This window comes from Archocentrus centrarchus, chromosome 3 (genome assembly GCF_007364275.1).
Source record: "Archocentrus centrarchus isolate MPI-CPG fArcCen1 chromosome 3, fArcCen1, whole genome shotgun sequence".
In the NCBI taxonomy this organism is placed as follows: Eukaryota; Metazoa; Chordata; class Actinopteri; order Cichliformes; family Cichlidae; genus Archocentrus; species Archocentrus centrarchus.
The window spans coordinates 1,573,629-1,590,417 of record NC_044348.1 but is presented as its reverse complement, the minus strand read 5'-3'; the positions used below and the strand labels follow the sequence as shown (position 1 = coordinate 1,590,417).

At 40.2% G+C, this 16,789-nt stretch overlaps 1 protein-coding gene across 2 annotated transcripts in view; it reads left to right on the top strand.

The window, feature by feature from the left end:
* pacsin3 (protein kinase C and casein kinase substrate in neurons 3) overlaps positions 1 to 16,789 on the top strand; it is a 32,442-nt gene that overhangs the window by 12,438 nt on the left and 3,215 nt on the right. For both annotated transcript variants that reach the window (XM_030723375.1, XM_030723380.1), the window contains 8 exons: positions 3,833 to 3,933; positions 4,756 to 4,912; positions 5,655 to 5,890; positions 6,658 to 6,813; positions 7,825 to 8,000; positions 9,472 to 9,592; positions 13,408 to 13,550; positions 15,577 to 15,737. In XM_030723375.1, the coding sequence (XP_030579235.1) occupies positions 3,880 to 3,933; positions 4,756 to 4,912; positions 5,655 to 5,890; positions 6,658 to 6,813; positions 7,825 to 8,000; positions 9,472 to 9,592; positions 13,408 to 13,550; positions 15,577 to 15,737 (1,204 nt within the window). In that variant the 5' untranslated portion in view covers positions 3,833 to 3,879. The remainder of the gene's footprint in view (positions 1 to 3,832; positions 3,934 to 4,755; positions 4,913 to 5,654; positions 5,891 to 6,657; positions 6,814 to 7,824; positions 8,001 to 9,471; positions 9,593 to 13,407; positions 13,551 to 15,576; positions 15,738 to 16,789) is intronic.

Genomic DNA, 16,789 nt, shown 5'->3' with positions numbered 1-16,789 from the left:
CCACAATAATTACAGTCTCACCACGGTGTTCACTCTCACTTCAGCAGTCAGGAGCACATCAAATTAAATGTATGAGGTTTGAACAGAGCAAAATGTGATACACTTGTGTGTGTGTGTGTGTGTGATTTTTTTTTTTATTTATTTATTTTTATAAGCCATTTTAAGTGGGAATAAATGTGGGGATGTCCTAATTAATTCCTCACCAGTAATTGCATTTTTTTTTTTTTTTTTTTTTTTTTTAGAATTACAGAAAATTAAATTAGCAGGTTCATAAAATGTTGACTTAAAGTATTTTCATCAGTTTTAATTGTTTACTAATATTATTTAAATCTCCAAGTATTGTTAAAATACTCCTAAGACCTTTTCTAGGCAAGAAAATTTCGAAATAGGGCAGGAATTATTTAAGTCTCTCTCATCACCGCTTTTATGGGGTGGGAGCACTTACGCAGCCTTTCTAGATATTTTTGGAATTTTGCCTGTAGCAAGTGATAAATTAAGAATATGAGTTATAGGTGCAGTGATCAGATCAGCATTAAAAGGAATATTGTTAAGTTATCATGACCTCCACCGTTGTTATAGTTAAACCTCTGCTGAAGTTCTAAAGAAGCAGTAATTGACAATCCATAGCAAAGTTAATTTTCACATACTCCCTCATGTCCCAGCATGCTGGTGGCAGATGCCTCTGCAGTTATTGGCATACTTAACACTTAGCAGCGACACACGCATACACGGTTATCCTTTTGTTGCTTTCACTTGTGCTGCCTGCCGTGGATTAGCTGTGTGGGTTATGTGATGTTGTGTTTTTGGGAAATCAGCTTTTATTTAATCTTGAACGTCGCTCTTCTCCTCAGACGCACCACACCCAAACACAGTCAGACACACCTGCAACTACATATCAGATCTAATCCTTTTTATTCAAGATTCACTCTGATATTGGCTCCAAGTAAAGGCTTGCTGCTCCGTTGTTGCATAATGGGCAAAGCTGCAGAGCTAATTTATGCTCACTCCCACATCGTTCCCTGCAGATCTCACCAAGGCTACTATTGTACTCTACATCTAATTTAGCACCAGTCTGCTCCCAGCACTGATATATTAGGAGTTATTTACAGTGAGAGTGAACAATGTGAAACTCTGGGAGAAGGAAAAATAATCAGGAACCTCTGAGTCTTGTCAAGTCAAGCTTGTAGAGCACAGTCTCATAGGGAAGGTAGTCAAACAGTGATGAAACTTCTAGAACAACCTGCTTTGAATCCTTAAAGGCCCACTTGCTATGTTTTTAACAGTTATTTAAAATTTACTGTAGTATACAGTAGTATATATTGTAATATGTAACACAGAGGAAATAATTTAGGTGTTTGGGAGATTTTGTCTTCCCTAGTTATAATTTATGCATATTTTTTTTTATTCTATAAAAGAGAGGTCTTTTTCTTTCTTTTTTTTTTATATCAGGCATTATTATAGGAAAGTCTTTCTTAAATCTGATCTCTTGTGTTTATTTCTATCTTTAAGGCCAACATATTTAACTGAACTGTGTCTGAAAACCTCATTTAAGCACCGGACAGTAGAAAGATTTCCTTTTTCCCCCCAGTGTTAAACTATCACATTTTATTCGACATTAAGCACTGGGTAATGGGTGCTGTAAGGGATTTCCTCAGTGTGAAGGTTGCAGATGTTCCATGTACCAGTTTTTGCACTGACATTAGCAGCTCACAGACTGAAAGGTGGCACACAGAGATGACACTTGAGTTTGTGCTGTGGTTAAGAACACAGTGAGGCCTTGAGCAGTAGCACGTTTGACAGATTGTTGACAGTGTCTGCAACAGGAAGCTGTCTGGCCTTGACAAAGGCTTTTGTCCAATGGGAGAATAGCACAGAGGAAGTGGATGTATGGGAAAGCTGGCTCACAGTGAACAAAAAAAAAAAAATCCCCTTGGGTTAAGTTGCTGCTGAATTAAAAATGCAAGTTTGCTCTTTGGTTTTGTACAGATGTGCATCCTGTTTTCTTTTAAGAAGTCATTTCACAAAAAAGGAAATTTGTAGTGAGAATAAATATTTGCAACCTGGGTATCGCCTGTGAATCTGAATTTCCACGTTTTTCTTTTTGTTGTGCACTGGGACATGGAATAGATGCACATAGTTGGTATGTGCATTCCTGCCAGTGGTGTCATGCTAGCCAACTAATCTCCCCAGTCATAACTGCTCAGTTCGGAATGGTAAACAAATGTAGATGTCAGCTCATAAGATTTTTTTTCTTCTTCTTCCTTTCTTGCCAGTTTTAGTTTTAATTTCTGTGGAGCCTATTTTGTGCAAATGTCATGCATCCCGCCTGATGAATGAAGTCGGTTACGTATGAACAAGACTGGACTGACAGGGTATCCGCGTTTGTAGGACACATGATCCAGTTGTGTGCAAAAAGGAAAGTAGGCAGTGACATGGACAGAGCAGCCCTGCGGGCAGGGAGCAGTGAGGGCTCTCTAACTTTCTGTGTCAGCTGACGTGGAGCTGCAGTTTGCCAGAGGCTGAAACTAAAGAGCTGCTTACAGTGGAGCAATAAGACTGGACACTACTGGGTTTGATGCCCTTTGTCGGGATGTCCTTTGGGGAACTCCTGAATGGATATACACATATAATTTTTAATGCGTGTTTTTATATTTTGATACATTTATTTCACTTCTTTTTTTTTTTTGGATACAGTTTGCATTTTACTGTAAAATTTGACACACCATGATTGATTTATTAGTGTAGGTTAGTACTTGAAAGTACTCCAGAAATGTTCCTCCTGACAAGGAGGTTGTATAAAATGGACATTTCACATCATATTTTGACAAATGCATATGAGAGTGATATAAGATAAACTTAGGGAAACATGCACTTGATGTTCTGAAGAGAATATCACAAGCTAATCCAGATCCGGAGATTCAGTTCCTGCATGGTGTGCAGTGAATTTTCAGTCAGGCGGAAGCATGCAGTCTCAGACTGCTCTTGTTGACCTTTCAATCACATCACGAGATCTGCATTCAGTAGGTGGAGTCTGTCCCTTGTATCATGTAACTGGAGTACTTCAAGCTCTTGCATGACCTCTCTTTAGTGTTTGCTTAAGTTATTTTTCCTGTTAAACCCGATAACGCCAGCAGCTTTAAAACAAAAAAACCAGTAAAGTAAAGGGGAAAAAAATGATCATTTTGCTTACTGTATTAGGGCGTTCTATCTGGAGATATTGATGGCGTCACACTAGATTTCTGTTCAGCGTGTGTTTGAGATCCTGTATATAAAATTACTTGATTTTGTAGCTTTTATTTAGTTTATATAATTATGAGGGGGTGAAACACCATCTCCAGGACATCAGTGTTTGTCAAAGACTCTGAAAGGACTTGTGGGCAGTAAGGTGAGGGCTTAGCTGTGGAGTTTCCAGAAAGTCGGCATCACAAAGTAAACAAACCAACCAGTGCTCGAGAATAAATCTGCAAAGGGATTTAAGTCAGCTGTCACGTATTCATAAATCAGTTAGAATCAGCCTTTTTAAAAATTACATTTGAAAGTTGACTTGTTTGTAAAATAATATAACAAAAAGGTGTTGGGTGCTGTTACTCAGACAACCTGACTGGTGAACCAGGCCTTCCCAGTTGGGGCTTTTCCTTGGAATAGAAAATGAGGATATATTGATGGGTCTGTGCTGCTCCTCCTGTTTGGGTTGAAGTCTGAGAGATGGTTGGGGCTGGAATAAAACTAGATCAAATCACTGTCAGTCAACTTGTTAGCATTTAATGTAATGAATAGATTCATTTATTCTTTTTTACTTCTCTTTCATGCTTTTTGCTTTTCCCTTCTGCAGTTTCTTCTGTAGCCGCCATCATTCTGTGCTGTAAGGCTGACTCCAAGATGTCTTCTAATGGAGACCTCAGCGAGCTGGGGAGCTCTGACAGCTTCTGGGAGGTACAGTAGTAACTCACCCTCTCCACAAAACTTAATAAACACTCATTTTTTTTTTTTTTTACAGTCAGGGTCTCATTATAGCGGGTAGTCTCTGAGCCTGCAGACAGAGGATTGAACCCAGTCGTGCTAATAACCTAATAAGTTGTGAGATATTTCCCACAGGTGCTTTTTTCGTTATTAGCATTACACAGCTTTTCCAGTCTTCTGTTGCCTGTCTCACAACTGAGACTTTTGAGAAGTCTTGCTAATATCAAATTTAAAATGAGCATCTTTTTTTCTACATTTTTTTTTCCCCCTCCACTTCAAACCCATCATATTTTTCACTATTCTGTATTAAATTTAAGGTTTAAATGATATGGAAATCATTGTGATTTACACTCGGTGCACCGTGACCTTCATGTAAGGAATGTTTATTGCAGGGCGCTCCAATGAGACTGTTAGTTAGCGAAGTGTACCAAACCATTAGCATGTGAGTACTTCGTTATTCTGGATTCTGGTGCTGTTGATGAGGCGATGTGTCAGTCAGCAGGGACTCATTACATGTTTTTATCTAAAGACTGAAGACTGACTGCTAGCTTCACAGCCCTCCATGTTGGAAAACTACACACTTTCACCTCCTTTGGCTCTTTGATGTTTTGTCTTCACTCTTTAGTTTATGTCAGTTTCAATCTTCTCCACGTCACTTATCCACTAAACATGTCTTACCCTTAACTTCCTAACAACTATTAGCGCATTAGCTTGATAACATGCATCGAACCCAGGGAGTGACTGATAAAATTCTGCTTCCTCACTCCTTATGGGTTTGTTGGTGTGTCTCTGCAGCCGGGGAACTACAAAAGGACGGTAAAGCGGATTGACGATGGCCACAGGCTGTGTAATGAGCTGGTCAGCTGCTTCCAGGAGAGAGCTAAGATAGAAAAGAACTACGCTCTTCAGCTGAGTGACTGGGCCAAGAGGTGGAGGGTGGTTGTGGAGAAAGGTCAGTCAAAACCACCATGATGTAACTGATTGGTTCCCACCACCAAGTGTATCTGTAATTCCCTCTAATTTTAAATATGATGATAATTTTGGCTATCTAAGAGAGGCTTAAGACAAAATAGACCTACTGTAAAAGAAACAGCAGAAATAAAACAAATAGAAACAATTGTACCTTCAATAATTATATATAACTTTAAGTCTTAATAAAGTCTAAGTACCGTGGAGGCCTGCAGGGATTAGCCTACCACTGGATCCAGTCTCAAGGGGCCATTCGAAGAACTGCAGCTCAGGGCACATCTGTGTTTAGAGTCCCTTGTATTACCCAGGACTATAGAAACTGATGTTGCCAGATGACTTTTATATCTACCCAGCAATCCAAAACTGAAAGTTATGTATTTTAATATCACATAAAACACAGGAAAGTATATAAATATCACATTTGAGAAGCTGTAAATGGGATGTTTGACTTTTTTGTTCTTTAAGATTGACCAAGATGATAATTCAGCTGTCAAAATTGGTTACAAATTAATGTTTTTACACCATCTAGTCAATGAAGTCATTTATCTTTAATCTAGTAGCAGAGCTCACCGTTTTTATGGGCATCACAATCTGCTTTGGGGAAGTTTTACAACACTGACCTGTAATTAGTTGTTTAAACATGTAGGCAAACAGGGATGACAGATTTTTGTTTTGTGTTAATGGGGTGTTAGAAATGTCACTGCTTTCTCACATTTATTCCTCAGGGCCACAGTATGGCACACTGGAGAAGGCGTGGCATGCCTTCATGCAGGCGGCCGATCGACTCAGCGAGCTGCACATGGAGCTGCGGGAGCGGCTGGCGGGTGAAGACAGCGAGAACGTGCGCAGCTGGCAGAAAGAGGCCTTCCACAAGCAGATGATGGGCGGCTTCAGGGAGACAAAGGAAGCAGACGATGGTTTTCGCAAAGCCCAGAAACCCTGGGTTCGCAAGCTGAAGGAGGTGGGGGCAACCTCAGTGGATTTCTGATCTGATCTTAGTTTGTAGGTGTGTATAGCACCTGTGAGTGGGTGTAGTACACACTAATGTGACTGGAAATCGCATGCCTATATTGAATACATGTACTGTACATGGTCAGTGCCCATCAATGGATCAAGTTATGATTGTGATAAGCCAGAGCCTCAGAGATATGAAACATAAATTTAGAAATTCCTCCACAAAAAGGGGTGTAGTTGCTGTTAATTTAACTGCAAAATGACACAAGCGCTCAGGTGCTTGCACACCTGCAAGCTGCTTTGCAACCCTCCTCTACCCCAGCTCCTCCTTTCATGCTGTGTCTGACTGAATCAGTGTGATGATGTGCTTTAACTGGGTTCTGGCTGCTTCTTTCCTCTCCTCCAGATTACTTTGTATGTACATGTAGGGTAGGGAAACATCAAATATAAGTAACTGCTGATTAAAGAAGTCTTCTTTTGACAACAATGTTCCTTAACAAACTTTCTTTTTCTTTTTGTTCATATAAAATGGCATTGTGGTTGATCATGTGTTACTGTGAATGGAGCCGTTAGGTCATAGTTAATTAAATTGGAGGTAATATTATCAGAGGTGTTGAATGAATGTGAGTGAGTCATGATTCTAATATTACATCAGATGTGTCAATGAGGGGAAACGGCTACATCTTTGGAAGACGTCATAGTTCAGCCTGTATTGATTGTTGTAGCAAATTGTTTAATGTGTGTGTGTCTGTGTGTGTGTGTATGCCTGCCCAGGTGGAGTCGACTAAGAAGAGCTACCATCAGGCCAAGAAGGAGGAGTGGTCGGCAGCTTCCAGGGAGGCACACGCAAAGGCCGACCCGACCAAGTCACAGGAGGAAGTCCGCAAATACACAGCCCGGGTGGAGCGCTGCAACCAGGAGGCCGAGAAAGTACGAAACAAACACACACACATGCACATATATAAGCATATAAACAGAATCCTATGCATAACTTCTTCTGTACCAGTCTGGGTGTGTCTGAGTCCACAAAAACATACCTGTGTATGTTTCACACTCTGAAACATGACCAGACTTGTCTCCTCTGTTTTCTACTCTACATCAACCCAACGGTCCAGGGGAAGCTCCAGGCCCTGAGAGGGAAATGATCAACCAAACAACAAAAAAAAGCGGGAAATCCTGAGACACATTCATTTAATACACAGAACACTGTCAGGCAGCCAAGGTCCTCTTGAGCAATGTGGATCTCAACAAGAAAATGCAATCCAGTATCATGACTCATTCACAGTCTGAAGAAAAGTGCACCAAAAAAAGCCTTTAGTCCTCACTCGCTTGTCCCAACCAGTCTTGGTGCCCCATGTTGGTATCTGCTGTGTTTAGTCACTGCTAATAAAACAGATCTCATCTTGTTTTCCACTAATGAATTATATCTTTTGGGAGGTTTTATATTGTGGGGGAGCAACAGCAATACATGTGTGATATTCGCCTGTTGGTTGTAACTTCATGTAACCATGAAGATATTTAAGCATTTTATTCAGTTCATTAGTACAAGAAGTTGGGAATGAAGGAGACTGAGTTGGTCACTCTTAAACTCTTGACATTTAGCGTTCTTGAAAGAGAAATCTGGAAAAGTTAAGTAGGAGAGGGAAACACCATGTTTCAGGGTTATTGGGGTTTTTATTCATCTTCACTGCACAGGAAAAACATTCAGGCAACTTGAGATAAATTAGAAAGATAAAACATCACAGAAAAAAAATTACATTTAAAATGACCTTAAAGTACAACAAGAGTGGCTGTAAAATTCCTTGTAATATAAAACAATTAATAAAATAAAATCATGTTGGATAAAGTAAATTAGCTTTTAGTCAGTAAATAAAATAATGCTGGTTAAATATGAAAAGCCTTGAAACGACTGAATATTAAAATGGAATAAAACTACGGCAGGCAAAGGAGCGCTACTCGAAGGCCCTGGAGGAGCTGAACCGCTGTAACCCCCGCTACATGGAGGACATGGAGCAGGTGTTCGACCTCACCCAAGAGGCTGAGCGCAAGAGGCTGCGTTTCTTTAAAGATGTCTTGCTAGACATCCACACACACCTCGACCTGTCCTCCAAAGAAGGGTAAGGAAAAACGCACATGCATACATTTAGACATCCATGAGAACAGAGGCAGATTACATGTTTGGTAATCCATGACTCACAGTGAAGGCATGCAGAGCTGACATGGATCATGGTCTGAACACGTGTGTATGTACAAAGGGGTTAATGGAAAACTCTTGCTGTTGTCCATTAACTGTTGACCTCTCATTTTATTTAAACAAGCCACTTTACCATGGTAACCATGGCTCTTAAAGTCCAGCCAACGCTGTCCAAATATTGAACCCTTAAGTAACTCTTTGAAGAGCAAATTTCCACTGTGCAAATCTATTTTTATAAAAATCCAGCTGCACTAAGGCTACACTTCTACTTTGTGTGAGCTGCTCACTTCTTTAAATGCTGTGTGCAGAGACTTGAGTTTGGGTTCCTCACCCGGCCCAACTAATGACAGACCACCTGCCCTCCCACGGCCAACTTCATCCAAACTTAAAGCCCAGACTTTCAGAAGTGCCACTTACAAAAATTCAGAAAAACTCATGGAGGCTGTCAGGTACCCGTGAGAGTCTGTCCTTTTGAGGCTGAAAATTCTTTAGTTTCATTGTGAGTACATTTCCTTTAACTACAATAAACATTAATTAAATTTTAATTATTATTGTATCAGATCTCTTACAACTCAAAGCCCTTCCAGTTTGCTCTTGTTTGAACATGAACCAGCTGTCACTTCTACACACCGTACTGTACACTGCTTTTGCTATGTCAGTCAGAGGCTGCAGACCTCATCCTGTAATTTTTCACCGGTTAACATCTGGATCATGAGTTAATCTGTAAGGGACCAATGGGAATACTTTTTCACCCACCTCCCTGTGTGATGTAATTCAATCTGTAAGGCTTTAAACTTGGGTTTGGATAATGAACTGTGTGTGTAAAGTGTTTGTTCACTACATAATGCGCCCCGGCTCATATTGCAGAGAACGAATAAACACTTTCCATGTCCTTACGAGCTTTGACAGGTGCTTTTCCTGTTTTTTTTTTGTTTTTGTTTTTTTTTTTAAACATATTAAGAGAATTGTTCAGCCTTTGAGGGAAAACACTGCTCTTAGTCTCTTACTTGTAGATGAAGTGATGGTATTTTCTTTTTCCTCATGTTGTATCTGAGCATGCAGTGCTGATGAAGCAGATTAGAAAGTATGCAACACAATAGTCTTATCACAAATTCCACCTTTAAATGGCAGCTCTGGGATTTTCATTGCTCACAAATGCACAGGTGCAATTAGGAAACTGCTACAGTAATTTCAAAATACAGTGTGTGGTGTTCCCTAATTTGGAAATCTCTTTTCCTAATTAAGCCAGGTTAATAACATTATCCCCAAACATAAAGGATTAGAAGAATAATTATTCCAGGTGTTACAGGCTGCAAAGTCAGATGAAAGTGTGCAGACTGATGGCAGAATGTCGAATAGGAGACGTGATTATTCACTGCCTTTTTGTCCACTAGTTTCAAAGACTTGTACCAGGACCTCGGCCAGGCCATCCGTGCAGCCAACGACACTGAAGATCTTAGATGGTGGAGGAACACCCACGGACCGGGCATGAGCATGAACTGGCCCCAGTTTGAGGTGCGGAAAAACAAACTCTGTTCACCCTATTATGAATTAATTCATTTGTTTGTTTTTCTGTGTAGTACTCTGCAGGACTCCAATAGTGTGTGCGTGTGCACATAACTCATGTTGTGGGAACATTCATCTGTTTAAACATTTACCTTTGCTGGTAAATATAATTCTCCATAATGTAAATCATTAACTTGGAGTTTGAAGACTTGATTCAAAGTTGAGGAACTTATTAATTAAGGGTAGTTTGAGTAGGTTAGACTCAGGCTAAGGACGTTGCAGTGACTTGCACTGAATTTTCGAAACATGACTCTGTGTGTTTTAGGGGACAGACTGCATATTAAACAGGGTTCCAGTGAAAGCCTTGTTTTGTGACTGAGAGCTCTGAGTGGGGTTAGGAATGTCGCACACACACACACACACACAGTTTATTAGTTGCTGGTGGAATGGAAATTTCACCTCAGTGCTGCAGACGAGACCAATAAGTACAAATATATTTACATTTGTAAAGATTTGTTGGTAAAAACACAACAGATGGTGCAGAGGACAGTTGTGCACGTTCCAGGATTCAGATTCCATTCTCAGGATTTTGTTTTCATGAAACAAGACATAAAATAAATGAAGCTTTCAGAATATGTTAGTTTAATCTGTACAAAAGCCGAGCGGTTATGTGTCCAAATATATCTCCATGCTGTCTGGGTTAAACAAACTACATAGACTGTGTTAATTTTTCTAGCTGGTGATTTTTGTTACCACCTTTGGACAGAGTAAGGCATTCAGTTTTTCCCTTGGACTACTCTATAATTCAGCACACGTCCATAATGGGTACTTGCAGTTACATTGTAAGAAGGGTAGATTTGGCTACTCTGTAAAACCCTAATAACAATTTATAACTGTAGTTGTTAGAAGAAGAAAAATAGTTTTTAAAATACTCATTATTCCTTTCTTTTAAAATACTCATTATTTAACTTTTTAACAGCGGCGATTGGCACAGATGCACCTGTTACCTGCCCTTACTTGCCACCAACAGCTGATTAATGCCGAGCGTATCACCGCTGAAACATCTGATCAAACACACTTTGAATTACGACGACTGTTTGTCCTGTCGGAGAAATTCAAATGGTTTCTGAAAGCTGAGAAATTGCGCTTCACACCCAATATAAGGTTATTACGGTAAAAGTCTGCAAATGGCAGCACCGTTTTGAAGTTAATGGGGCCTGCGGTAAATAAAGGGTTAAAAACGCTTACATTTGTTTTTCCCTTATTTGAAAACTGACAGTTGTTGCTCTGCTGTGCCAGTGTAATTATTTTCAAGTACTACAAGATGCAACATAAATTTAGAAGACATGTAAGGATACATGTAAGGAAACTGCACTTTAAGTTCAGAGGCTGTGTTATGAAGTTTCCTATAAAACAAAACCAGTGAGTTCTTCCATGTCGCCAGAATTTTCTGTGAATTGAGTCTAAAGTTACATGATGTGCACTTCCCCACCCTCTTTACTATCTGCTCCTGAGTCACAGTCAGGGTCATTGTGCGTGCTGTATTGTCCTGTTTTCTGTCTGTGATCTGGATCAGCAAAGACTGGTAAAGTTACAATAGAGATACAATCATCTGTATTCTCTCACCCTCTACCGTACTTTTATTTTTGGCAGCTACACACTGCCTTGATATGTTAACTGTTCCTGACATTACAAATCATACAAGAGAATAATACAGATTGCAGTTACTGAAAGTCTGACAGAAGATTTGGGATTATCTCAAACTGTTGGGTTTTTTGTTTTTTACATACAGACTGAAGCGTGTTTACTGCTTTAGTAGCGACTATTTGGCCATGTTCAAACAAAGCCTGTTAAGTAGTAGCACACAGCTGAAGATGGTTTAGTCTGAGAGCTGTTAGAGCTGGTAATTGTAATGAACATCTGTTATGCCGCTTGACATCTGTTGCACATCTGTTTGTCCTTGTGGAGGGATCTCTCCGCTTTTAGATATATTATCATATATTATCATATGTTATAGAGACAGATACTCAGTGAGTCTAATCTTTGCATATTCAGGATCATATAAGCTGATTTGAAAGGCACTGTAAAGGAATTTATAGCTCTGATTCATTAAGAACCAAATAGATACATCAGTCATTCATTCATTCATTTCCAGCTCCATATTTACACTCTTCAGAGTGGCTTTGTATGACTCAAAGTTCCCACTCATTCCCCAACACTTTGTCTTTTAAGATTGGGTCCTCTTCCAGAGTCCTGGGGGCTTGAGGGTCCTGCACAGTATCTTAGCTGTTTCCAGGACAGTCTCAGGGTGCTAAATTTGGGTGAAGGAAGGAGCTTTCTTGTCTTGATGTCAGTGAGTTCCATCTCTTGGTCAGTCTGGTCTTACAGTCTTGAGTGACTCCTTTATCTACTAGTAGCTGGTGTTTTGCTGTTTATTCTCAAGGATCACAGTTGCTGCGTTGTAGATCAGCTGGTTGTGATGGTCGCAGTAGGAATTCTCTGTAGTGCTGCATTCATATCTTCTAGTAGACTTTAAGAGAGTACTTTACGTAGTCTTGGTAAAGAGTGTGGGGATGATGATATCTCCCTCCTGACCTGACGTCCTACCATAGCATTTGTATTTCTCCTCATCAATCTCTAGTTGTGTTAGCAGTTGTTTCTCGCAAATGTTGGAAGACTGAGCTACTTGTTGTTTTGATGTTAGTCTAAATGTTGGATTTTGGAGAATCCATAGGTCACGCATCCTCTTCTGTAACCCCTTTCACTGGGGTTACATGTGTTGTAGCATTCCAACAGTTCCCTATTCTTGTCTCTTGTCCCCCTGTGCCTTATCCTTGTCCCCGTAGTCCACTTCTCCACCAGTATGTCCTGGTTCCTCAACGCCTGACGTGGATAACCTTGATAATTTGGGCGATGTCTGAGCCAGTATGGCTTCAGTTAAATAGTTCTTACTCATTCTCCAAGGTCTTTGGGTAGGATGGAGGGCCAGCCTTTGGGACCCTTACTGGTTGCATGCCCTGGCCAGGATTCAAACCCCCGACCTATTGTTTCAAAGATGGTAGTGTTGTTACTACGTGGGGTGTGTGTGCGTGTTCGTGTGGATATGTATTGCAGTGTGGTTAAAAAGGTTAATGTTCATGCTGTGATGACAGAGTAAACACTTTGCTTGGCTTCCTCAGTTATTCTTTCCAAAAAGTAAGCGAGTGGAAGATGTTGGCAGAGATACGTGTCTTTTCTGTCCTCTGAGGAATCTCTTGGCATTCCCACAGTGCTGCTGACACGCAAACAGAGAGCCTTTGTCCCAGCACACACACACACACACACTTGCATGTCTGAACTTGTGAGGACTTTCAGTTAACTGCGTTCATTCATAACTCCAAGCACAACCCCCCTGCTGCATAAAAATCAAGACTTTTTTTTTCATTACCTGTTATTCAACTGAAAACAACAGCATGCATTAAAGGCCTAGATCTGGACTTCGGTAAGCTGCCTTAGATTCATCAAGAGTGATCACTCAGCTGCTCACCAGTGTCAACACAAACTGCTGATGAAAACCAGAGTACGATTGGACGAAAAAAACTGGTTCACATAATGTAATTAAATTAAGAGTGAAGACCTGAGTCAGTGTTAGCTTATGTAAGGTCATGTTTGTAAATGAGAACCAGTTCTCAAACATTTTACCTGGTAAAATAAAGGTTAAAAAAAAAAATCCAGGTAATTAAGCCAATCTAACGTCCTTTAAACTGACTCAAATGTGTGTGTGTGTGTTTGTGTGTGTGTGTGTGTGTGTGTGTATGTGTGTGTGCGCGCACCCGCAAGTGCAGGAGTGGTCTCCAGAGGCAAGTCGCTCCATCAGCAAGAAGGAGCGCAGTGGACACTCTGAGGAGAACGTGGTGACGCTCACCAACATTGTGTCCTCTAGTGGAGTTGATGTCCCACCAAGTCCCATTACCCTGGACACCAGCAGGTAGGAGCCTAATAATAGTATTTTTTTTTTTAAAATAAATTGTAAAATGGTTTTCATTATGAAGTTTTGTGTCAAAGTTGGGAAGCTATAATTATTTTTTTTTTAAAAAAAGGTCCCTTGTAAACTAGTATTGCTGCATTTTAAAGTTGCATTATTTACTAAAATATGTACTAAAATGTCTGCTGTGATCTCATAGACATCTAAAAAAACAGGTTTTCAATTAGAGTTTTCAGTTTCATCACTGTGGCATTAATACGTTCGCTCACAAAGCAGTTCATCCTGAAGCATCATGGCTTTGCTTACTCTTTATTTGGAGCTTGTAACATATGCTGAATGCAAACCTGGCTGATTCTGTGCACATTATTTCAACAAGACCGTAAATCATGGGTTACTAATACCAGTAACATTTCATAAATGTTATTCTTTATGTCTACAAAATACAAAATAGCTGCAGGTGCATTACTTCTGCAGAAGGCCCCGCCCTGATTTACATGAGACGGATTGTAATCGCTTTTGTGATCTGACCACATGTGCAGCTAAGTGCAAATTAAAGTGTCTTAACTCTCATCCGGTGTTAACGTTGGTACAGACACTTGAAACTGGAACAAAATAAGACTGCAGGAGTTTCTTAGAGTTTTTCCACCTGAGCATAAAGAGGCTCGTCTTTCCTGCGCATACACACATGAATGCACAGCCTGGACACGCATGCACTGCTGGATTTTTAAAAACACGGCTGCACTTGATGGTTTTGTAAAGTTTTAAACGAGTATGTTGTGGGCTGTTGAGTGCAGACTAAACAGAAGACTGCAATTATGTCTCTTCCGGGTGTGTGTCTATGGGTGTGTGTGTCAGTCAGAGACAGAGCTAGAGACAGCAGGCAGTTTAGTTTTGTTGTTTCCTTGTAGTCACCCTGAGGAGTTAACATCCTCCATGTACACACATAACACACTCTAATTAGTAGCTAGAACAGTGTGTGTGTGTGTGCGCGCGCGCCTGCGCACATGCGCGCATGCTCGTGTTGCGAGGACATAAATCTGTTTATACAGTCACAATGTGAGGACACAAAAACCCCACCCTCACCCATCCTTTGGGGACAGGTTCTCATAATGTAAATTATTAGATTTAGGGATGAATATTTGGCCTTCGATTACGTCTCCAGGAGATTAAGTTGGTGTAGAGGTGGAAACGTGACCGTGTGACTGTTGCAGTGCACCCAGTCGTTCTTTCCTTGAAAGAACTGCAAAGCTGCTCTTTCAGTGCTACAAAGCTAGTTGGATCATAAAATTAGGCTGTACATATGTGTGTGTGTATATATAGTGCACATTAACTGTTTAAACAATTGGTGGCTTATGACTAGTGTATTAATTAAAGGAAAAGCTCTTAACCACTATACTTTGAGATCTGTTCCTTCCAGTGTAGCTCTCCCCTGTAGCTGCTGTTTCATGGGCTCCACTGTTGATTGGAGGCAGGTGTTGAACAGCCTGTCATTTGAAGGACTTGGATCTTAATAATTAATAAATGAATAATAAAACAGTGGTCCTTTGATAAGCTGAGATGTCATTGGTCTGTACAGTAGGTATTGCACAAGTCTTGTGTGCAACTATAAAATATGTACATTTTAAATCCTAAAATTCAGACAATAGCTAAATGGTGAGTTTTTGTGCCATCAGCCATGCGTTTATTCCCTGTATATGCTCCTTTCCAAGCTCAGACTTCAGGCTGGCATTTTCACTCACTGCTCTTCACTGTAGATGAAAAAAGCGGTGGTTCGCAGGACATGTGATGCAGGCTAAAACACCTCAGTTTGGGTCATGTGATGCAAGCCGGGAAAATAGGGAACTCTTACACAAAGAATGCAGCAAACTTTGCTGAGGAAGCCTGAAAAAGTTCATACATTTTTATAAACAGTATGTGTGTATGGGAATGTTCATATGACTTTTTTTTTTTTTTTTTTTGGCAAGTGGAAAAGTTTGACCTTGTATGCCTCTTTCTGTCTGACATTCGCCTTTCCTCTCTTCTCTCTCAGGGTGAAAGATTATTCATCAGACTGGTCAGATGATGAAAGTCCTAAGAAGGTGGAGGTGAACGGTGTGGGGGAGGATGAGGAAGAGCAGGTAGAGGGGGTGCGAGTCAAAGCGCTCTATGATTACACGGGCCAGGAGTCCGATGAGCTCAGCTTTAAAGCAGGTATTAACCCTTACTAATGCTTTACTAGTGCAGAGACATCACAGGAGAGAGAGAGAGAGAGAGCGCTGATTGATCTATTTAATTGATACTTCTGAAAGTTTTGTTTTTCTGCCTGTGATGTTTTGTCTTAACAGATTTACAGACATACTCATGTCAGACTAGTTGTTTCAGACATGATTGCTGATCATCAGATGCAGTAAGACTGTAATGCAAAGTGATGCATAAGGCACACATGTTACATCTTACCTGCATAACTCAGTTCATAAATCTTGCATAAATGAGTCCATCCAAGTCACAGAAAGTTTTTTTTTTTTTTTCTTCGTAAATGGAAGTAAAGCTTAGAGAAACGGCATTATTTTGATAACGTGTTCAGTTCAAGAAGTTCAAAAAAGCAGAGGAAATTTCACTTCTTTGAACACATGAGGAATATTTATGCTTCTTCTGTATTTCTGTGACTCCGATTGGATCGTCATTATAAAAGTTGGATATGCAAAGTTTGCTTTAGCATGAGCACATCACTGCTTGATGTGTTTGACATCTAATCTCTGGCTGCTGTGCAAATGGCCCCCAGATTGGATGCTTTTATTTTGATGGAACAATGAACTTTTCCAGCTTTCACATGAAAATGAAACACTCTGCTTTTTTTTTTTTTTTTAAAGATGCTTACTGTATCTCGTGCAAGTATGAGCAGTCATTCTGAGTGGTTTTATCTTCCTGATGCACTGGATGCTTTGACATGTAGAAGCCGTCTAAATATTAACAGTGCTGTAGATTTTCAGTGACTAATCTGAGCTAATTCCAAGATCAAATTGGTTACTCAGGCTAAAGCCAAATGCCCCCAAAAAAATGACTAACGAAAGTAGGGTTAGGGTTAGGAAATATTTTTTTTTTTTCTAGAAATATAGAGTTGACAGTTAAATGTGTTTTTTAAGTCAATTGATTTGACAGGAATACTTTAGGGCCCAGTCACACAAGCTCAGAGACCGGTCACTGACCCCATGGTAATCAGCAGTCACTAAGGAAAAATGTGTATTGCCAGAATGGCTGGCGAG